At 31.5% G+C, this 24783-nt stretch overlaps 1 protein-coding gene across 7 annotated transcripts in view; it reads right to left on the bottom strand.

The window, feature by feature from the left end:
- Window positions 1-24783, bottom strand: part of CEP192 (centrosomal protein 192) — a 140948-nt gene that overhangs the window by 76200 nt on the left and 39965 nt on the right. For 6 of the 7 annotated variants that reach the window (XR_004230987.1, XM_031946670.1, XM_031946671.1 and 3 more), the window contains 10 exons: window positions 18778-19048; window positions 17437-17577; window positions 13178-13242; window positions 11946-12155; window positions 9442-9562; window positions 6455-6573; window positions 4559-5570; window positions 4317-4464; window positions 3014-3167; window positions 1626-2517 (listed from right to left, as the gene is read on the bottom strand). Coding sequence is in view for 6 of the 7 variants with exons in the window: in XM_031946670.1 (XP_031802530.1) it covers window positions 1626-2517; window positions 3014-3167; window positions 4317-4464; window positions 4559-5570; window positions 6455-6573; window positions 9442-9562; window positions 11946-12155; window positions 13178-13242; window positions 17437-17577; window positions 18778-19048 (3133 nt within the window). In the remaining variant the exon portion in view is untranslated. The remainder of the gene's footprint in view (window positions 1-1625; window positions 2518-3013; window positions 3168-4316; window positions 4465-4558; window positions 5571-6454; window positions 6574-9441; window positions 9563-11945; window positions 12156-13177; window positions 13243-17436; window positions 17578-18777; window positions 19049-24783) is intronic. The other variant, XM_031946672.1, reaches the window with a different exon arrangement.

Below are 24783 nucleotides of genomic sequence, written 5' to 3'. Positions count from 1 at the left end.
TCTATTTGCAGATAAATATTAAATTCAGAATAAAAAATTTTGCAAAGAAATACACTGGTTGGAACAAAGCACAATATTCAGAAATGAAACCTAAGGCATATTTGAGGTTAATGCTTGATAAATTCATTGTCTAAAAAAGGTTAATAGAATTACTATTCAAGAAAAGCCGATAGGAAAGCTGAATATCTCAACAGCAAAAATATGAGTTTGGTCTACTATTATAAAAGTAATCTAAATTTTTTAAAATAGGAAAAAAAAGATATTTATATTTATCTCAACATATGAAGAGCAACTCGTCCCAAACAAACAGAATTATCTAAGAGAAGGTTAATAGATTTTATTATACAAAGATATTTTTCTATAATGAAAAACTCTAAAATCGAAAGAACAGCGAAGCAGATTGGGAAAAGAAATATACTCCCAACAATGAAATGAAGGTCAAAAGATTAATCCTTTTCAAAAGGAAGCAATAGAATTACATAATTAGTTACAATAAGACATTTAAATCCCTTAATAATCAGAGAAATTCCAACTAATTCACACTGTTTCATAACAACTACAGAAGCAAGAGTAGGAAAAAAAGTAACATTCCACTTTAGGAAGTTTTCAGAGAGAATGAATATTAAAAAATATTGTTGTTGGGGTTTGTCCTTAGTTTTCAAAGAATACCATGACACCAGGGAGGTGATGCAATGACATATAAGTGAACTGGATTGAAGAGGGCTGTGCAAGGTCACCTACCTCACTGTTCTCTCCAAAGCCATCTGAATCTAATGGCCAGATACAGATCAGGATAACTGGGGATAGCACACCCATTTTTTTATGAATAAGGCTAGGTAAAACTGGTTAGCAAAACTTCAAATGAGCAGGAAGTATTTTTGGAACACAATATGGAAAGAAAATTTATCAGTAATACTCAAGTCTTCCATTTGACTCAAGGATTTCATTAATAGGAAAAAATTGCCTCTACCAATATAAACCAGCATCTGTTCTCAACTTAACAGGCAAGGTGCCCCAGGAGCAATGAGAAGAGGCCTAGTCCCATGGCCAGTGTATGACAGAGAAAGGACTTGAATCCAGTCCTTTATGTCTCCGAGGCCAGTTATTCTCAGAATACCATGAAAAGAAAAAAAGGATCTATTTTTCACTCACATCAGTATTTATAATAGCATTAAATTGAAAATATCATGCCTAGCAACTGGAGATTAGCCACATAAATTATAATTTATGTTATGTTAATATTGACATAAACTATAAGGATACATAAAAATACTAAAAGATGAGAAGAATTAGACTAATAGGTACACCAACTACAATTCTATGAAGAAAAGTCAAAAGAAATAGAATTTCCAGATAGGAAAAAAAAAAAAGCAAGATATTTTTTGTTCACTGTTAATTACTTTCTCCTCTGTTAAGATATATATTATATGTTAAGGGCTTATGTATAGCTTTTATTCCATATGCTCCCAGTTTGTTTTGTTGATATCATAATTTTAAAAATTTCAATTTGTGAAAAGATCCATTCATACATAAAAATCCTATGACTTAGCTTTACTATCTCTTCCGACAATTCAGTTCTTATCCTATATTAAGCAAACTTAATAACAATGAAAAAAGTTTCTTACCACACCTTGATGCAATTCGTGATTCCCATGGTTCAATTCCATAAGTTCCAATGGGTGGCCCAGAAAACAGTTTTGTAGTACTTAAAAGATTCTGATTTAAAGTATTAGAATGAGCATTACAAAGAGAAGTAGGACCCAGTAATCCAGAACCAGCATTATGTCCTAGAAACATTCCCACTGCAACAGAATTCTGAATATGTTCTCCTGGAATGGCAGTACAAGGATATCCTCCTGAATGACCACAAACTGTAGAACTGCTGATATGATATTGAGGCAAAGCAACATTTCCTGTTGATGCAGTTCCCAAATATTGCTGTGCATTAAATGGTGGTGTGGTAAGAGAATTCCTATTAAGGAGTGTGGGGACTGCACCAGACAAAGACTGCATTTCAGAAGCAGGAGCCTGAGAGTTAATACCAGGAACTGACACATATTGATCGCCCAAAGTATTCTGAGGCAATGGAAAGTGGCTGCTTGAACCACTATATAGTGGTAACATATGTGTAGAGGTTATTTCTTGACTTTGGGTCACTCTGTCCTGGCAAGACACAGGTGTATCTATTTTAGCTGACATGGGTGGATGGAAGGCGCATGATTTGCTTGGTAAAGTCTCAATTACTTGGCCCAACTCATCATGAGTGAATTGCTGGGTGCTTTTAAGAGAAGAGTTTTCAGAAACTTTAGAGTTTGATAGTATATCTTCAACTTTGTCATCACAAGTAATAGGTCGGTCTGTTTCTGTGTTCTTATTCACACTGCTTGGATTAACACTTGAGATTTTATCATTGTTTTGTAATGGCTCCTTTTCTTTGACACTTTCTACAGCTTGCTCTTCCAAAGGAGTTGGACTGGCTCGAACAATTGTTGTACTAAGTTCACTAGGAGCATCACTCTAAATGTAACAAAAAATTTTATTTAGAACAAATTGCAGAAAACTGTAAATGATAAAATCAAATTATCCTAATAAACTTATATGGATGATCCTTAGATGAATGAATATATATATATATATATATACACATATTGAGAGAGTCCTTGTATCAATCAGATAACATCTTCATTTTAAAATTTTCAAACTAAAAAAACTAATTTTACATTTTAAAAAATTTACACACTACAAAAAACATTCATTTGTGCTGCCTTGAATGCATAATTTGGCATGTAAAGCAGGTATTCAGCTCATACCTATGTAAATTGTCTTTTGCAAACCAAATAAATTTCTGTCGTCATATTTCTATTCCAAATGCTTTTCTTTCTCTGTGGAAACTGCATATGAACCTTAACACACCATTTCCGTGATTTTTAAGGTCACTTCCTTCCAAAATTCTGTAAAATCTATGATTTTAAATATAAAACAGTGATTGTGTAACTACCATGAAGCATATTACCTGACTGTTCCCAGAAATATCACCAGCCACGCTATCATGGACAGAGACATAAGTTAACCGAGCCATACTTGGACTTGAATATACGGACTGGGATAAAATACTATCACAAGGTTTCTGAAGATGAATTGATGAGCTAAGAAAATTTGATTCAAGTCTGAAAGAAAAAAGAAAACCTAGGTATCATCAATTATAATGTGATCTTTATTCAATATCCCTAGAATTTCTGCCATTAATCTTAATTGTTCATATTTCAAAAATATGACCTCTCCTAAATTTCTAAAGACTCTTTACACAGCAATTAATGCAAACAAGCAAAGTGTGACAAAAATTATCAAACTACCAAGTTTGCTTTAAATTGTCTCAAATTAAAATTAAACTCTCATTTCTATGTGGTCTTTGTTGTATTTAAAACACTAACCTGAAAGAAACAAGGACAAAACAAGTAATCTATACAGGTAGATCAAATTATTTCTTTTATAGTTAAATGTGCTTAAAATTCCTATTCTACAAGCTAAATAAAAAATGTTATTTAAAGCTTCAGACTGACTAAAAATTCTACTTTATAAAAATCAACCACTTCATTGCATACAAATTAACCATTTATGGCATTAAAAAAATTTTTTTCCCCAAAAATTGTAAGATATGAAGGTACCAGAAAAGTGAACTTATCCTTCCCCCTCCCCATATGTCACTGTTACTAATGAATTCAAAGCATTAATAGACAACAGAAATAGACAAAGAAATAAAGAAACCTGGATTAGGAAAATCTGTTGATTGGTATTTTATGCGTACAGTAAGCTAGACAAATCTTGCTAATAGTGATCGAGCAAGTCGAACATGAGAGACTGACTAATCAATAGAAAGTTTAAGATTTCTAAGGCCTCATTTCAAATGTTTTCTTTTGAGCAGAGAAAACATATATAACTATTATATGCTAAAATGCAAAAGTGCAAAAAAAATTCAAAAATATCATATATGGGAAACCTGCTAGAAAGGTTATAAGACAAAAAACAGCGTTGATTACACTGTTCAATGGAATGTGAAGTAGTTGAACCGCCCTACAAAACAATCTAAAATCATGTAAAGGAAATTATTCAATTGTTCATAACTTTTTTAAAACACTCAATTAATCCCTAGAAAATGAACTGATTCATCAAATCACTTGATTACTAATTAGACAAAAAATTTCCCTTTTATCTTCATAAATAAAGGATCTGTCAAAATTTGTGTACATTTTAAAATTTACATTCTTAAAAGCTAGGTATATAAGGATAACAATTTTGGCACTTCAAAAAACACTTACCCTGAAATAGGTGTTTCAGAAACTTCACTAGGAGAAGAATGAATCAGTGGTGAAGTTGAAGGTCTGAAGCTAAATTGTTCATCTTCTAAACACTGTAGATCACGTTTAGGAGAAATATCTTTCAAATTTGTTAAACAGTGGTTTGTTCCTCAATGAAAACAGGAAAAAAAAAAAACCCACTATGAAATGTGGTGAAAATGATCACAAAACACAAACACACACATGTATAAAGGAACACTTACCAATAGCAGAAGATTTTTCAAAGATCAGATGTTTGTCACTTCTGTGTGGCTCACAATTGCTCTCATTTCGCTTCTGAGTTTCTCCATCATGCATTTCTTTACATTCTATAGATGTCCAGTTCAACATTGTGGTAGAATTCCTTATTGGCAAATAACTACAAGGCTTTGGGGTGTGGATCAATACAGGTTTTTCACATCTACCAACATCTGGTATTTTGGCATTAGTGGAAAATATCTTATCAACTGTTTCTCTATCCCCATTAATAAGGAGTGAATTTAGAGGACTCATTTCGTTGCTCGCAATCTGCTTTAATGAGGAAGATTTAGCTTTGAGTGAAATATCATTCTCTGAACTATCATCCATTAAGGATTCTCTTACATTACTTCTACCAAATGCCAAGGTTGTTTTGGGTACTAAATGTTTAGTCATCATCTTATCAGGAATATTCTCTATACACTGTTTGTTATCCCAGTGTTTTTCAATATTTTTACTTAAGTCAGATACACCAAATGACTCCTGACTTATTATTTCTGTTTCTTTACTAGAAATAACATCTGGATTCTCTTCTGCTTCCCTTACATTTACACTGTCAGTGTGTACATCTACTTCAAGAAAATCTTGTGTGGTCTGTTTATTGGATAAGGAAAAATTCCAGAAACCTGATAATCCAGTTCTCAAAAAGTTATCAGAATTGCCTTCATGTCTACTAACTTCTGTTTTTTTGAGGTATTTTTCCATATCAAATGTATTGGTTCCATTACTTTCTAAATGACTAGGGAGCATTTGATTCACAAAAGACAAGTCCCTCTCTTTATTACTAGCTTCTAGAAAAATCTTCTGTTTGTTTTTATTTGAAAGTGCCATTATCATAGCAGCTAATTGGGAAGGATCAGCACTCACTGAAGCATTAGCAATAGCTGAAGCAATGGTACTTATATTGAGTATAGTATCACTACTATCAGGAATCTTGCTCTCATATCTTTCATTGTTGCTTTTGTGGACCAAAGTATCCTAAAAAACGAAAAGAATTTATATTCAAAGTTAACTAATTCAACTTATGTATATATGTACATAATGAAAACATGATGTGATCATTATAATGCTTATAAGAGACTTAGTACATCCAAGAATTAATCTATGTAACAGCTAAGTGACCCAATAAAACATCAGTATTTATGCGCATCATTCAACCATAAGCTGTTAAGGAGATTTACAAATCTAAACAATTTCAATGATTAAAAAAAAAAAAAAAAAAAAAAAAAAAAACAAGCAATAAATCCAGCAAGAAAAAAATGGCACTTAAAGTTTGTGAATGACTCCTTCAAGCCTTCCAATAAAGCACATATTGAAAAGAAGGGGTAATAAAGACTCAAAATCTTTAAAATGCCAACAACTTAAGCCAGCCTTCAGAACAGGCAAAACAGACAGCTGCTAAGGATAAACATAGTTGGAAAGGAAAAAGAGAAGACAATTTTTTTTATATAAATGCATATATTTTTAATGACAAAGACTTAATTTTCCACAGTATGCCAGAATTTTTTTTGTTTTATCTGTTTTTCTGAAGAGACTCAAATCTACCCTGTACACAATTATATAGGAATAAGCCATGGAATTCTAGGTTTGAGCATTACATAAAATTATGGTAAAAATAACTTTCAGGGATGTCATCAAAAACTGTCACAATTAAGCATAGTGTAAAAATGAAGAATATGTTTTACATTATATAAAAACAAATGTTTCATAAATTCTTAAAACATGCACTTTTAAACATTTATCTATTATCTCTGATCACTAAAGATAATTAGAGAAAAAATGAGCATCAATATTGCTTCTATATTAACAGTAATCAATAACTTTACTTAAATGTGAATTGTTCATTAAAAAAATCAAAATACCTCTGTTCTTTCTTTAAAATTTTTATTTTCATCTGTTTGTGAAGTGGTCTCCAAATCATCAATGTTAAATGTGACTGATCCATCACATACTGGCTTCCTGGATTTTTCTTTTACATCTTCTGAAAAAAAAAAATATTTACAGTGTAACACAGAAATAACAGAATTGAAAACTGTTAATCCATGAGACTGAAGACTACAAGGAAATGACAACTGTCAAAAAAGAGACTTCAATCTTTCACTAAATAAGAGTGAGTTGAGGCAATGAACAAATCAGCAGCTGATGTTAATATCTATGCTGTTTTATTTTGGGAAGAAGGAGAAGAGACTCCTGACTCTTTTCAGACAGTTAAATAACTATGTGGATTTAGTCCATCCCCTGAAAGTTTCAAATCAAAGTTATCTATGCTTTACAAATGTTAAGTCTTATATAAATGCACAGTAAGAATCATGATTAAGGCATAGCACTTTTCTATAAACAATGATATTCAACTAATATATGAAATCATTAATAATGATTATCATGAGACTGTAATATGTCATTTAAATAAATCCATGCCCAAATGAGTAATACAGATTATAAGCATACTGTTCACAGTAAAAGGATGAAAAGAAAAATATTCCAAATGATTACATTTAAATGTTTTTGCCTTACTTTCCTTCTCTCCAGATGATCTTCTGTCTTATTTCACCTACTCAATTATAAATACCTTGAAAACCAAGACTATTTTTATACACCCTCTACACCCTACACAACAATTAGCACATCTAATTTAAACGCTCAAACATTTAAATAAGTGAAATTTGAACTTAAAATAATTTACTTCAAAAAAGATATGTATATTGGACTACTTGCCATCTAGGAGAGGGTGTGGGGGAAGGGAGAGAAAACTGGAACACAAGGTTTTACAAGGGCTAATGTTAAAGAATTGTCCACACATGTTTTGAAAAAGTAAAAAGCTTTAATAAAAAGAAAAAAAAAAGGTATGTAGACTTATGGCATAAATAAAATTTATGAGGCCAAATACCTTCTCCCTTTCTATAGGTCACACAAACTCAAGCCCTCAGTGACAAAGTGTTTTATTCCAGGCCACAAAACTTATCAGAACTAGGATCAGATCAATTCTCTGACTCCTATAGATCCATTCTTGACTACATTCCATTCTTTAATTTCAAGATTTCATTGGTTATAGTAGCAATGCCTTTAACTATTCCAAAGTGGGAAAGGCCTTTGCTGAGAATACATAGGGACTTGGAAAATTCTAGAGCCCTGAAATGACATCTAGTCCAACTGCTTTATTTTACTGATGAAAAAACTGAGTCCAAAAGTGGTTAAGTGATCAATCCAAGGTCTTAACCAGCTGATCTGGGATTTGAACTCATCTAATGACTCTTAAATTCAATGAATAGTATAGAAAATATAGTTACATATATATTTATTATTTGTATTTATTAAATACAAGTCCCTTAAAGGCTTTAATCCTCATTTTTAGTTTCCAAAATAATTTTCACTTTTGTCTTACACTTCCAGAGCCCAATACTTAGAAGACATTTAATTAATTGGCTTTCATCTGGCTCCTTGGGAAGGAATTCATGTTGGTTAAAGAAGTTTCAAGGCTCTTGTGACTTTATCTATGGTAATGATCTTATTTACTTGGGCTAAACTTCTTTAAGAAACCTGTGTTGGTGTCAGTTCTTTAGCTATTTCATACTTTGTTGCATTCCAAGCTATTCAGCTTGATTAAAAGATTGGGTTATAGTTGGCCCAAAGTGGATGTCTCAGGTTTTCATTTTTATTATAATTTGTTTGATATTAATTTTGAAGTTGATTTGTAAAGATAGTTTAACATAGTCAATTTGGAAATGACTTCTATATATGTTATCATTCCTTTTCTGCTAAAATATGATCAGTTTTCTTCATATTATTTGGTGCTATGTAGTATCTAACACCTTCCTTTTCTTAAGAAAACATTCACAATATATAATAGGAGAGACGTCTATGTGATCTAAGTCTACAACTTATTTCATTTTTTACAACTGATATATTCTCTCCAAAAATTTTAGCATCTTCTCTTAAATCATATACCTTTATATTTAGGGTTAGGGTTAATTACCAAGTATTAAAGTATATGTTGATTGAACTTGACTACTTTTTTGAGTTCTCAGCAAACCATTATCTCACTCTCCTCTGCCAAAAAAACTGACAAAAATGCTTATCTTCATGTTAGTCTTTTTATAAATGTTTATCAAGAACAAAAAGAGAAAATTACTAAGAAATGATAAAACCAACTCTGCCAATTTCTTTGTCTCTCAAGGAAGGCCTCTGAACTGTCATCTTCTCATTTTACTTACAGCAGGAATGTCAAGATTGCTCAAATAACACACTTGAAAATAATCAACATTTAACGTTCATCAGATGACCAAAAACTGATTCTCGGCATCCTTTCCTATCTCATTTATTATTCTGCCACAACCACTGCAGAAGCCACATGATAATGGTAAGACTGGGGTCCATTTACATTTTAATTTGTATTGTATTATGTTAATTTAAGTTATGTGTACATTTATCATATAATTAATGGTCAGCCTATTAGTGGATGAATCTATTTAAGACATAGAATGTAGTATAGTCTGTTAAAAACTGTAATTTAGCTATCATAATGAAAGAATCACTAATAGCCACCACAAATCTCTAAAAGAAATTATTAATCTGGGGGTTGGGAAGCCTACAGAAAAACCTTTTTTGGGGTCCAATTAATCAATGACAGGGAAATCTTTCTTGGACCCAATTAATCAACAAACATTTAAGATCTAAAATCCTAAATTAATCTAAATAAATAGTAATGCAGGGAAAAGAAAAACTGAGCATTTTTAAGAGACTGCTCAGTAGCTATCCCTACCAACATTTAAGAAAATATGGATTTGAGTGAAAGCAACTATTAAGATTACAATAATAAGAGTTAATTAGGCCCCAAAACTTCAACCATTACCTGAAAAGAGAACATGCTGCTCTTGATCTCGTTCTAAATTGTCTGCTGACACATCAGATTCCCTCAATAGAGCTACAGGTTCTCTTTTTTCTGGAGATGTAATAAAGTAACCAAACGATGGCTACAAAATAATTGAACATGTTATTTTTAAAAATTTTCAAACTGTAATATAGGAAATTTTACTATAATGCAGTTCACATTTTACAAAGTAGTTCAGAAATATTACAATCCATCATCAAACCCAACCCTCCAAGCAAAATGTCCTTTAAATAACTCAATTATAGCATCTTTCATTGCAAAATGCCATTTCAATTTGATATACCTTGCTTTATAGTCCTGAAAATGGATTTACAATTGGATTTTTTATTTGACAATTCCCTCCTTAATCCTAGTTTCTCTACAATATATGTGAAACCAATTCAACAGAAAAGCATTTTGTACAATGCCACTTATATATCTCACAATTTAATACACTATAAATGCTTTGTTCACAAAGTTGAAAAAAAAAAAACCCTTAAAGTAATCCCTTCTTTCAGGTTTCTACTCTGCAGCACATTAATAAAATGCATGAAAGTACTTCTTCCTCTATTTGCTTATCTTAATCTATTCATATCTGTCTAATCGCTGAAGAACCAATCAAATGCTACCTCTTCTATAAAGTCCTTAACTGACTACAATAGCAGTGGGTATACATTTTATGAACTTATAATTCTGTATTATATTTCATCCACTTAGATGTTAATCAAATTCAAATAAATTAGATAAATAATTAGATAAAAAAACTCAATTTTGCTGGTCATCCTAACTGTATATATACATACACACATATAAAAGGCACATATATATATAAGCATACATAAAATTCATACATAAATATATATATACACACACATATACACACACAAGATTCATATATAGATGTGTGTGTAAATATATATAAAATAGCATTATATATAGGCATTTAACAAATGAGTGATTTTTATTAGAATCTAAGTATACTATTTGTCTGGTACTTAGGGAAGAAAAGGAGATAGAAAGGCACTAAGCTAAGCAGTATTCTTTTGTTCTATCACAAAAAGCAATTATCTTTCAAACATTTTATTTCAAATATCCTCATCATTCAAGAGAGAAAAAAACTACATCAAATACAAATTCACACTTCACAAAGATCCAGGAACAAGGAACAAAAGAGAATATTCTTTTTACCTTGATGAATTAAAAGTATTTTCTTTTCACTTACCAATTCAAAAAAAGAATCTGGATTAAGACAATTTCATTCACTTCTTTGGTCGTACAAACTAGGATTATGCATTTGCTATTTTAAAAATTTACTATTTTAAAAATAATTGACTACAACCATTTTTAGTGATTTAATTTGAAGTTGTAAAATAATTTTGCTTGGGGGAAAAAAGTTTGTCCTGTGATAATTGGTCAGGGCTAACGATGATAATAAAACCAAATCTCAAATCAGATTAAGATGAGAAAAAATTATTGTATGTTGTCAAATAAGCTTTATGAATTTAATCTATATCAATCTGAGGAGAGTTTAGAAAAATAATTTATAATGCTTTAGGCTCTCTGCAAAGTCTAAGCTAAATATATTGCCCTAAAATTTTAGTCTGTCCCAGGAGCTCTGGAACAGTCACTAATAAGGTATTTATGAATCCAATTCAAAACTAAATTATCAATTCAAAGAATTAACTACATTTTTAAAATATCTAAGAATATATAACATAAATCTTCTAAAAGCCAGTATTTATTACTTTAAAATATCCATAAAATATCCCCTTTAATATTTTTCAATTCAAATATTAACTACCTATATATAAAGACACAGAGAGTAATTTACAAATTTCCCTGAATATTTCTATAAAAATAGCAAAAAAAAATTATTCCACATAAGGAAAAAAATCCTTTTTTTCATATAATGTAACAATATCTTAAGGTTTGGATAGAATAGGGCAATGTTAATATTCCTTCAAGTTTGTTAGAAAGAGATTTAGTTCAAAATCTGAGTTCAAATCTGATCTCAGACACTTAATACTTCCTAATTAAGTGACCCTGGGGAAGTCACTTAACCCCAATTTCCTCAGTCAAAAAAAGAAAGAAAGAAAAAAATATAGATTAAAAGCCACCTGTAGATCTTGTGATATGTTTTCACTGTCAGATTTTAAATATAATTCATTTTTTTTAAATAGGAAAGTTTTGCTGAAATGAACTTTCAATGAAGTTGAATGTTTTATTCAAGTTGAATTATTCAAAGAATAACGCAAAAAAGTTTCTATGTTCCAAACTTAGATTTTGATTTCTAAATGCAGGAATGAATTTCCTCATGTAAGAATATAGTGTAACCTAAGTTTTTAAAGACTGTAAAATAGAAATAAACATAAATCTTTAAAACATGTGAGACAAATTATGACCCATCACCTAGTATAGTACATAAGCATAACTAATAGTATAATTTTTCGTTACTTTGATTTTTCTTTGCATTTTCTTATACTTACCCTTTTTACATTATTATCTCCTCCAAGGCAGCCAAGTGCTTCAGATCTCTGACCAAAGAACTCCCCTAAAGAAAGTCGCAAATAACTGGCATCATCTCCAGCCATATCTGATGTGGTCAGTGATCTCCTCAACAAATTATAATTAACAGATGCACTCCATGATGTATCCCCTAGAGCACCTGAAGTGTTTTGAAGATCAATTTTCTCTTCCTATGAAGAAAATAATTTTAGGAGAGTGTATAAATTTTAAAGATCTTTATAATTTACCTTTTAAAATAGCAAATGAACAAGAAAAAGAAATCTAAGTGAAGATATGTTTAAATTCAATGGCACAATATTTTTTGTCTTACTGCAAGTCTCAAGCTATTGGGTTTTATATGATTAAATTCATTAATAAGGTATTTCTATAAGGAAAATGCTCTAATATCAAAACATTTTTAATATCTAACATTGTTATTATTTAGAGCTTTTCATGACAATCAGAATTGAACTACAAAGATATCTTAAAAACTAGTATGCTTCACTAAGTTATTTATTCTGCAAAGAGAACCCTAAAATATTCAAAGTATAAAGGAGTAAAAAAGGGCTTCAAAAGTATACAAATAACTATATGCTACTTGATACTGTACAACGTGCATGCAATAACCATGATCTAAATCCATCCCCTATTAGAAATTATGTTGACTACATTCCAGAAATAACACTGAAAAATAAAAACACTGAATTGGAATAAGAAAAAAAACTTGGTTTTAAATCCCAGACTTGACACTAGTTGTGTCTCACACTACAGACAAATAACTTTACTTTTTCTGAACTTCAGTTTCTTAATATATATAAAAGGTTATGATATTTATAATACCCACCTAAAAAGGTTGTGGGAAAAGTATTTTGCAAGAATTAAAGCATCAAATAAAAATTTTTATTCAAAACAAAATTTAAATTGTACCTTCATTCACACTATTAAGAACAGACTAACATTTTACAGAGCATCAAGTCTGAAGTCAGAAAAATCCAAGTTCAAATTCTGTTACAGGTATTTACTAGCTGTGTGAGCCCAAACAAGTAACACAAACGGTCTGGCTTAGTTTCCTCAACAGTAAAATGAGAATAATAATAGCAACTACCTTCCAGGTCTGTTATGAGGATCACATAAGATAATAACTGTAAAGTGCTTAATACATAGTGTTATATAACTGTCAGCCACTATTAATGACTTGAAACAAATTACTAACCTGCATAAATCTGTGTTCTCTTTCAAATTCTTCTTCATCTTGAGCAATCAAAGCAATTGCTTCAGCTTAAAGAGAGTTTAGCATAAGAATATTAATGGTACTAACAACTACACACCTACAAAACTATATATTAGTTGACAAAGAAAAATATAAAATAAACCTTTTTCAAGTATCCAAAAAATGTCATCTTTTGAAAGTAAGTCCTATCATATTTGGGTAAAAAAGTTATGGTAGAACAAGGAATAAATTTGGAATCAAAAGACAAAGGCAATTGTTCAAATCCTATTTTGACATGGCACTTATCTATAAATCAATCATTGAATGCTTCAAGTGAAATTTTATTATTTATATAAGTGAATAAAACCAAATTATTCACCTATTTTAACAGAGCTGCTAAGGATACCTCATAAGGCACAAGATAATGGACATAACACATTATGATTTCTAATATCAATTATTACAGGTTTCCTGTGCAATATCCCTGTGTCACTAGTTTCCCCAGACTTGGACAATGACACCATAGTAATGCTCCTAAAGCATGACTATGATCATATCAGTCTTTTCTCAAACTGAGAAGTTTTTTTTTTCAAGTTTTTAAAAATAACTAATTACCTTTATTACTGAAAAATTTAAATTTAAAAAATGTCTCTAGCTTTCCAGTGCCCTCAAAATAAAATCTAAACATTTTCATTTGTGTGTTCCATACTTTGGTCCCATTCTACCCTCTTTACTTACCTTCAATTACTCTAAGCAGTCAAAATATTGGCTTTATAACTATGCTCCCAATCAATCCCTGTGGTTTTGTTCTTTCAACCCCATATTTTAATGAATACTTTTTCCTTGTAGATTCCCTTTTTGTCTCTACCAGATGAAATCCCTAAATGATGAAATCAGTGCCCACCCAATAGCCAGAACACAAAACTCTTATAGTAGCCCCTCATGTGTTAAATGTTTTAAATTTAACACATGAAGCCTTAAATTTGTGTATGAATTATCTTCCTTATAGAATTGCAAACCTAGAGAGGATAAAGACTTTGTCTTATTTATCTTCGTATTCCTGAAAAACTAAGAACAACTAATGTCAAAAAAAAAAAATGTTGAATTTTTTGCTTCACTGTTTTTGTGACTCATGATCATAACAAATATCAAGTGTAGTAAATATGCTAAGGCTATAGGGACAATCCCTTCAAAAAACAAACAAAAAACACAAGAGTCCTTGTTCCTAAAGAGTTCACAATCTAAAAGGACAGAGACTACAAATGAATAATTATGTTTAAAACAAGACACATAAGAATAAATTGAAAATATCAAAACAATATAATGGGAGAGATTCCAAGCAAACAATTATGTAAAAACAATATTTATAAAAATTAAAGAGGATCAAAAGAAGAAAAGCATTAACATTAAAGGGGATTGGGAAAGATTTCCTGTAGAAGGTAGGATTTTTGCTGGGACTTAAATGAAACCAAGCAATAAAAGAAGAAATAATGTTCCAGGGATGGAAGATGAAAAATGAAAGGAATTCTTCCTTTGCTCTCTATAGCTTTTTATAAATTCCCATAATATTAAAAATCCTTTATCTTCAAAGTGAACTTTTATTTTACTGAGTTCTATATTTTAATCTAATTCACATGGCAATAAAATTGTAAATTAACTTGGGTAGAACTGTCCATTTTTATTACATTGGCATGGGTAGGACATGAGCATAAGATTTTCCTTTTAAATTGTTCCTCATATTATAAAGGATCATTTTATACTTGAATCTTTACATTTATTTTGTGTGTCCTGACAGAATGATCCCCAAATATTTTATTAATTTTATAGTTTGTTGGAAAGGAATTTCCTTTTCTAATACTACCTGTTGAGTTTTGTTATTATTGTACTGAAATGGTGATTTTTTTGAGGATTTATTTTGTAGTCTAAAACATCAATAATCTTTTCAAATTAATGCCTTTGGCAGATTCCCCAAGATTTTAAAAATAGTTATCATGTGATTAGCAAATAGTTTTATCTCCCCTTTCCTATCTTTATACCTTTAATATGTTCTTATTGTTCTCCAGTCACTTTCTATTGTCTTATGCAGAACTACATAAAACAATACTGGTAAAAATAGGCTTTGTAAAAGATAAAACGGACAACTCTAATCAAACGAAACTGAAAAGCTTCCCAAAAAACCCATCTAAGATAAAAAGTGAGGGGAGGGAGAATCCATCAAAACTTCTCAGAAAAGAGTGTGATATTCAAAATAAATAAATAATTAACAGAAAAATATAAGAACAAAAGTGATCTTCAACAATTAAATGGTCAAAGGGTACAAACAAAGGAAGAATTGCAAAATATTAAGGAATACATGAAAGAATCCTCCAAATCACTAATAAGAGAAATGAAAATTAAAACAATGGGGTTTCACCTCATGCCCTGAAAACTAAAAATGATAACAGATGCCAATAGCCAATGCTGAAGGAGTTGTGGAAAGATAGGCAAACTGCTAAATTAGTAGAGCTATATGAATCAGCACAACCATTTTGAAAATCAATTTGGAATTATTTGAATGAATTGAGCATACTGTCTATTCCTTTTTGCCTAGAGATTTCAGTTTTACTCTATTACTTATTTGATAAGAATAAAATTCCCACATATAGCAAAACCTTTACAATTGCACTTTTCATGAAGATAACCGATATATCAACTGAAGAATGGCTAAGAAATCAATGAATAAACCCTAACCCTAACCCTAAATTCAGGTAAGATTTTAATCCATGATTTGGCTAGAAGTTATTCATAAACACTTATAAAATATTACGAAGGTATAAAATTGAACAAATAACTAGCATAAGAATGACAAAGTAAGGATCCAAAGGGATTGGCTAAACAGGGAAATATACTCCTACACAGGGGCAAAAAGTTAACTATATTAATTCAAAATATAGCAGAAGTGACTAAACAACAGTTTCTATGAAAATGTTCTGGGGATTTTAGTAAATTGTAATCTCAATAAAAGCCAACAGTATGTCAACAGCTAAATCACCTTAGGCTGGATCGAAAGGGGTATAGTATCAAGAGAGGTTACTGTACTCTATACACTATACATCTAAAGTATAGTTATATTGCACCAATTTTTATGAAGGACAATGACAAGGTGAAACACAATGAAATAAGGTGTCCATCATAGCAAGGAAGATGAGACCATGTCACAGAAGAGAACAACTGACAAAACTAAAAATATTTAACTTGGAGAAGTTACGGTAAAGGAAAGAAGGAATCAAGTGAGCTAGCTTGAGGTATTTTAAAGTCTCATAGAAGAGGAATTGGGCTTGTTATACTTGGCCCCAAAGAACAGAACCCAGGGTTCTACCAAATGAGTAGAGGTACAAAGACACAGCTTTTAGAAATATTCAGAGCTATCCAAATGTGAAAAGATTGTCTTAGTAGGAAATGCATTCTCTATTAGTGAAGGTCATCAAGCTGATACTACATACCATCTGTCAGATATCCTGGGAATAAAAGATTATCTGAAATTCTTTCTAACTCTTGAGATGTTCTTTCAAGTAAGATCATTTGATCCTGCAAAATCCCATTAAGTAATTTTTACCAGTACTTTTGCCAAAACGCTATAATGAAAGAACTTAATGAAACCAAGTTGCCACAAAACTCCCAAATTCCCTTTCAGAAAAAAAAAAAAAGAAAAAACCAAACCCATTATTAAAGTTTTTAATATAGCTGAAATCAGATTAATTTATAATCTGAATCACTTTTAGAAACTTTTTATTGACTTTACGGACTGTCTTATTCATCTTTATAATCTCCATTTTGAACAAAATAGGGGCTTAATAAATATAATATTTCCTGAATTGAAATGAGATTAATTTTCCATTAAAAAGCAATATTTTATTTTCTAACAATTTTTTACTAATGACAAGAAAGGTATCTTTAATGTGAATGAATACATTTTCCTTTTGGCAATAAAATTTTCTGAAATGGAACATATGACTACATTTATGTCAATTCTAAAAAGCCCATCACTGTAAATGAAAGAGGAGAAGTACTGACTCAGACTTTAAAACTTTTCACTAAGAATAAAAAATCCCAAAGGCTAATCTTTTATTTGATTGCATCAAGTTTATTTTAAAAAAATGCCTTTGAAGAAAATATAAATAATATGCACTGTATTTATCATCTCTAATTAAACACAGTAGGGGAAAGGGGGGGACAGGTGAGGAGTTCAGGAATGAAGGAAACACAAAATAACATATACTTACATCCAGTTCTGAACTTTTCACTTCCTTCATTATCTCTACAAAGATTTAAATCTTTTTCTTCATCAAAAGAAGTATAATAAGCAAGATCAGTCACCCATTTACCTTCTTCATTTTGATAGACCACACTGTGTGGTAGAGCACCTTCAGAAAAATAATTACACAAAAGACATCATGACAAAGAAAGTAATTAAAAATTAGCTTTAAAATCCTTTAAAATGTGAGATTTAGTTTATAAATGAGAAAAATGTGTTTCATGATAGATTACCTCTGACAGATCGTGGTAAAGTAAGAAATAATACATTTTCCTTTTGGCAATAAATTTCTTGGAATTAGAATATATTTGGTAACTAGATTTTGGTCAACTATCAAACTCTTATCACTCTAAATGAAATGGATAGAGCATTATCTTATCTGAAGAGTAACTAAAATTAAGCACAATAAAAGCAACCTGCTTAGGAAAAAAAACAAAATTAAAACATTCAGTAAAAATACTGGAAAAGCCTATATAATTAAAGGGGAAATTTTTAGCTCTCTGATTAAAAAAGAAAAACAAAAAAACCACCACCAAAAAAATTTAACATCAAAACATTACTCAAGTATATAAATTTTCTAGTTTCTAATTTTCACACAGATCCAGTGCTTAGCATGAAGTAGACATTTAACCAAAATTAGTGAACTGAGATAGAATTTTAAAGAGTTTTATACCAGCCTTTTATAAAGTAATCTATCAAGGACTTTTTGTATATCTTGTAACATTAAAATGCATACATATATTATTGCTTTCAATTAGACTGTAAGCACACTGAGATTCCCAAAAATGGTTTTATTTTTCAATATGTCCCAAGCATATAGAAGGGTAAAATATTATCAAAAATTTATACTTGCTATTCTGGTATGACAAAGTAGAACATAAAAGTCAATTTTGTTAAGCCTCATGGAACTTCTCTATACCTTTGTATGTTATAAAAGGAGAAAAAATCTATTTGTATGTTTCTAACTGAAATGTCTATCAATAAATGTATATCTTGTAACATTAAAATGCATACATATATTATTGCTTTCAATTAGACTGTAAGCACACTGAGGTTCCCAAAAATGGTTTTATTTTTGTCAATATGTCCCAAGCATATAGAAGGGTAAAATATCAAAAATTTATACTTGCTATTCTGGTATGACAAAGTAGAACATAAAAGTCAATTTTTTTTAAGCCTCATGGAACTTCTCTATAGCTTTGTATGTTATAAAAGGAGAAAAAAATCTATTTGTATGTTTCTAACTGAAATGTCTATCAATAAAATATCTAATAAATATTTGATTTCAAAAACAAACAAAAAAAATTACCATTTTTCTTCTTTTCACTGGAATTCCAATTTTCACAAATCCTCCTATCAGTAGTAGGTGACCAGTAAGCATCAACTGAACTAAATCCATTTTCAAGAAGTTCCACAGAATCTGCATCCACATATTTCTGAATGGATATTTTTGGAGTTATAGTATCATCTAAGGATCCATCAGCTGCTTCAGAATCTGATACAGTCTTATTTTTATGAGCAGACTGTATTCCCAATTTTAAGGAGTGAAGATCGAAACTGCCTTGATTGATATTTGTGTTCTGAAAATAAAGTAGATAAAATTTTATCTTAAACTCATTAACTGTCTTCCCCCACTCTGTGGCAACATTTTTGTTTTTGCTTTTAAAAACCCAAGTCAGGGAGGTGCTGCCAAGATGGCAAAGTAAAAGCAAGAACCTGTCTAACCTCTTCCCCAAACCACTCCAAATTCTTTTAAATAAACAAATTTTAGAATGTCAGAACACCCAAAAAGATGGAATAGAACATTTTTCAGCTAAAGACTACTCAGGTGGTTAGAGGAAAAGGTCTGTGACATCGAGGAGTTCAATAAGCAGTCCTGATGCAGGCTATGTCAGCGCAGGCTCAACCTCTGCCCCAAGCCAGCAAAGCAAGAACGGGTCTAGCAATCTCTGAAACAGTAGCAGTACTGGTGGCTTCCAGACCTCTCAACACAGAGACACAACAGAGAATTTGGAAGGTCAGCAGAAAAGATCTGTGGAACCAGAGTGGGAGCCCAGTATGCAATTCCAATGCAGGCCCTTTCCCCTCCCCCCCCCCAGAGCAGCCTCAACCCCAGCAAAGAACCTCCAAATCACCAGCAGCAGCCATAACAGTGTCTAGACCTCTCAGCCCAGAGACACCTAAGATGGCTTATAAGGTTGGCAGAAAAGGTTTGCCAGTAAACCAAAGAGTAAGCATGGACAGTGGTGGCAACTGCAGCTTCCTGCAACCTCAGCTCCCAGGAGGTCTCTTTATTAACATGGAAGAAGGGCTCTAGTGCTTTAGCACACTAGATTTTACAGCTACAGTGGGGTGGGGACACACCTAAAAGCTCCAGGGAAGAAAAGAATGCTTGTGGTCAGGTTCCCAGAAGGATTTCTGAAAACAGCTGCAAAAACCCCCTGAGGTTTGGGACACTATGCCCTCCACCCTAGAAACAGAGCCTTACTTTAACAGAATTAAAGGCTACATAATAAGGTAAGAAAACAAGCAGACAACAGAGAAAGTTTCTGACATAGAAAATTACTAAGACGACAATCAAAATACACTCATCAGAAAATAACAAAATCAATGCTGTTAGATCCAAATCTTCCAAGAAAAATCAGAACTGGTATCAGACCATGGAAGAGATTAAAAGGGATTGTGAAAATCAAGTAAGAGAGAGGAAAAATTAAGAAGAGAATTTAGGGTAGTGCAAAAGTAAATACAAAAAGCTAAACTGGCCAAATGGGAAAGAAGGTACAAAAGCTCAATGAGGAAAATAATTTCTTAAAAAAATTAGAATTGAACAAATGGAAGCTAATGACTTTATAAGACATCAAGCTGCAATAAAGCAAGACCAAAAGAATGGAAAAATAGAAAACAATGTGAAATATTTCATGGGAAAAACAACTGACTTGGAAAATAGATCTAGTAAAGATAAAGATAATTTATTGGTCTATCTGAAAATCATGATCAAAATAAGAGCTTGGACATCTTTTTTTTTTTTTTTTTTTTTGCTGAGGCAATTGGAGTTAAGTGAATTGCTCAGGGTCACACAGCTTAGGACATGTTGAAGTATCTGAGGGCAAATTTGAACTCAGGTCCTCCTGACTTCATGACTGGTGCTCTATCCACCGTTCCACCTCGCTGCCCCTTGGAAATCATCTTTCAAGAAATTATCAAGGAAAACTGTCCTGATATTCTAGAACCAGAGGATAAAGACACTGAAAAAATTTACCCATCACTTGTGAAAGAGATCCCAAAATGAAAACTCTCAGGAATATTATAGCCAAATTCTGAAATTCCCAGGTCAAGGAGAAAATAGTGCAAGCATTAAGAAAGCAACAATTCAAGTATAGTGGAGTTACATTTAAGTTAACAAATGATTTAGCAGCTTATACGTTTAAAGACCAGATGGTTTGGAACATGATATTCTAGACAGCAATGAAACTAGGATTACAACCAAGAATCACGTACCCAGCAGAACTGTGTATAATCCTTCAGGGGAAAAGGTAGTCATTCAATGAAATAGAGGTTTTCAAAGATTCGTGTCCAAAGCTGAATAAAAAATCTGACTTTCAAATACAGGATTCTAGAGAAGCATAAGGAGGTAATTAGGAAAGAGAAATAATAAGAGATTTAAGGTTAATATGATTATATTCCTATATGAGAGGGATACTTGTAGCTCATAAGAACTTTCTCATTATTGGGGTAGTTAGGAGGAGTATGTATGCACAAATGGCACAGATGTGCATTTAATATGATGGGATAATAAATTTTAAAAAATTAAATTAAGGAGAGAAGAATGTACTAGGAGAAAAGGAAAAGGAGAAGAGGAATGGTATAAATTATTTTCTATAAAAGAGGCAAGAAAAAGCTTTTACAGTGAAGAGGAATAGGGGAAGAGAGGGTGAGTGAACCTTACTTACTCTCATCAAAATTGACTCACAGAAGAAATAACATGTACATTCAATATGGGTACAATAACCTGAAGGAAAGAAGGAGGGGAATGATTAACAGGAAGGGTGATAAAAGAGAAAGCATATTGGGGAGGGAATAGTAAGCACCAAAACACTTTTGAGGGCAGACAAGTTGAAAGGAGAGAGAAAATTTAGGAAATAGTTAGGCAAAACTAAATGTAAAAAGAATTTTGCAGCAATTTTCACTGTTGAAGGCCTTATTTTTCAAACAGAGAAGACTGAGTCAAATTTATAAAATAATAAAGAGCCATGCCCCAATTGATAAATGTCAAAAAATATGGTCTCTGATCAAAGGACTATAAATCTATGCATATCCTTTGATTTAACAATACCACTAATAGGCATGAATTCCCAAAGAGATTTTTGTAAAAAGGAAAAGATACAAAAATATTTATATAGCAGCAATCTTCTGAGGGCAAAACATTTGGAAATTAAGAGGATGTCCATCAATTGAGGAATGGCTGAATAAATTGTGGTATGTGATTATAATGGAACACTAATGTTCTTTGGGAAATGATAAGCAGGATGCTCTCAGAAAAAAAGCCTGCAAAGTCCTCCAAGACCCTCAAGCAAAGTAAAATGTACTGTATGCAAATAAGAGCAATGTTCTGGGATGATCAGTTGCAATGACTTTGCTATTCTTAGCAGTACAATGATCCAAGACTACACTGAAAGATTTATGGAAAAAAAAACCATTCATACCCAAAGAAAACACTAATACCCAAAGAAGACACTAATTGTGTCTGAATACAAACTGAATCATTCTCTCTCTTTTTAACTTCATTTTTTTGAGCATCTTTTTAAATTAGGATGGGAGATGCATGTTTTCTTTCACAACATGACTTTTATGGAAATGTTTTGCATAACTTAGCATGTAGTTTCTTAATAGGACCTGAGGGTGGAGATAAAGAAGGAAGAGAATCTGGAATTTGTTTTAAAAACAAATGTAAAAAAATTGTTTTAAACGTAACTGGGGGAAAATATTATTTTTTAAAAACCCAAGTCATTGAAACAGTCATACTAATATTTAGTATTAATACATATTTAGTATTAGTCATGCTAATATTCCACCAGTGACTCTCAATCACAAATCACCATAATCAAAATTGCCATTGAATCAAAAAGCAAAGGCAGACAAATGGCAGACTATCAGTAAGCTTCAACAGCTGAAATGTAGTAAGATATCTTGGGTTTATGGGCTAGATTTCTTTCTTCCTTAAACACAAATCACTCTGGCTCTCAACGACTGCTCAATAATAGGTCCCAGGCCAGGCTGCAGCTGGTCACTGTTTGGGTCCTGATTGGCTCATAGTAAACTTAAATACCAATGATTCCTGTTGTAGCCAGAAACCCTGCAGGTCTAACTTAGGAAGTCCAAAGTTTTCCACTGCAACAGGGTGGAACCTAATATAAATCTAGCTATTGGACCCAGATGACCTTAAGAGGAGAAAGTGAGGCTGATGACTTTACACATCACACCCTCACTTAAATCTAATTTACTTGCATGTTATGGCACCACCCCCCTTTTGTCATAGTGCTCTTCAAGAATAAAGGACAAATAACATTTTACCAATAGTGAATGGAACTCAAGAATAACACAAAAGCTAAATAAGAAATTTATCAGAAAAGAAAATGGGCCAGTCATTTAACAAAAGCAGACTGTTTGAATGATACACTGATTCAAACTAGACTGTTATACAAAAGACAGATATATTTTTTGTGGAGGATTTTTGGGAAGACATTGTTAAGATTCCAAAAAGAGATTAATAAGATCACAGATTCAGAAAAAAGTTCTCAAAAATCACCTTTTCCAACTCCTTTTTCAGGTATAAACTGGGTCTCAAAGAGGGGAATAAACTTGCCCAAGGTCAGAGACCCTAAATGGCAGAGTCAAGATTAGAGCCCAGAACCAAAGACTCCAAATGCAAAACTTTTTACTATATAATTCCGCAAGAATATGTAATGATGAAAAAAAAGTCTACACTGATAAAATTCACTAAAGTCACACACAGCACTGTTTCTTATTTTTAAAAAAATTCTTAAATAGACCTCTCATTAATCAGTGAGGATACATCCTTTTTATCAATATACCTAATAATCTTTTCTCTTCCCAGCTCCAACCTATGCAATTCTTTTTTTGTTGTTTTTTTTTTATTTTTATTTAAAAAAAAATTTTTTTTTTAACCTATGCAATTCTTAGCTGCTTTTCCCACAAATGCTTCACAACACACATATCCCAAAGCAACAGAGGTCTTCTAGTTATTCTAAATTTTTAAAATTATTTTTATCAATAAAATCAACATAGTATGAAAAGTTAAATTTTCTAGATATTTGACATTTTAAACAATGTAAAAAGCCTTAATATCACAATAATGAGAGGGTAAGCTATCAAATATTATGCCAATCCTACATATTCTTTTCAGTTTTTATCCCCCCCTACCTTAGCAACTGTCATTTCTTACTTGTTGCTTTAATAGTGTACCTGCTTCTATGTTTCTTTGCTCTGATTTACTGTGTCTAATGTGCTTTGAGTGACGACCTTTCCATTGAATGAAGTACATGAGTTTTACTCAAAAACTATATGACATTGATTTTGATTGCCATAAAACCTTTTTGCTCAAAGCCAGGTCCCAGATATTAGTGATTGCTGAATAAATAAATATGGTTAAGTGAGGTGCTAGATTATGGGACAGAACAATTACCTTCCATAGGAGTTTTTAGATAATATAAAGCGAGGTAGCTAAAATCATCAGTGAACAAGAAAAATCTGAGCTTTGCGCCCTCTGGAAAATAAGAGGATCAAAAAAAGAACACAGTTTGTGTATAAAGAGGAAGTAAGAAACCAAACCATGGAAGTCCTCAATATGAATTCTATCATAAAAATGATTCAGCAATTTTGAATAAGAGAAGAAGCATAATGAAGTATACTGTAGGAAAATTAAACTAGCATTAATATGACAGAATATAAACAGAGGGGGAAAAAAATCTACAAACTAAGAAACAATAATAATCCAATCCAGGCATGAGATCTAAATTAGGGTACTACCAAAACAAATTAAGGGAAAAGTACCAAAAAATTACTGCAGAACTAAGGGGCCTTAGTGGCTAGACTGAATTTTACTGTAATAGAGTTTTGTCATTTATAAAGTAGAACTACTACAAAATATATACACACATATACATACACATACATATATACAGATGTGTATGTGTATATATATCATCACACACACACACACACACATACACACACACCCAAAAGAATTTTACTGAGAATAAAAAAGAACACATAAAAAATTATCCACATACTAAAA

The sequence above is a fragment of the Sarcophilus harrisii genome, chromosome 1 (assembly GCF_902635505.1).
Source record: "Sarcophilus harrisii chromosome 1, mSarHar1.11, whole genome shotgun sequence".
Lineage (NCBI taxonomy): Eukaryota > Metazoa > Chordata > Mammalia > Dasyuromorphia > Dasyuridae > Sarcophilus > Sarcophilus harrisii.
Note: the sequence above shows the minus strand (reverse complement) of the source record. Positions and strands in the feature narration are given on the sequence as shown.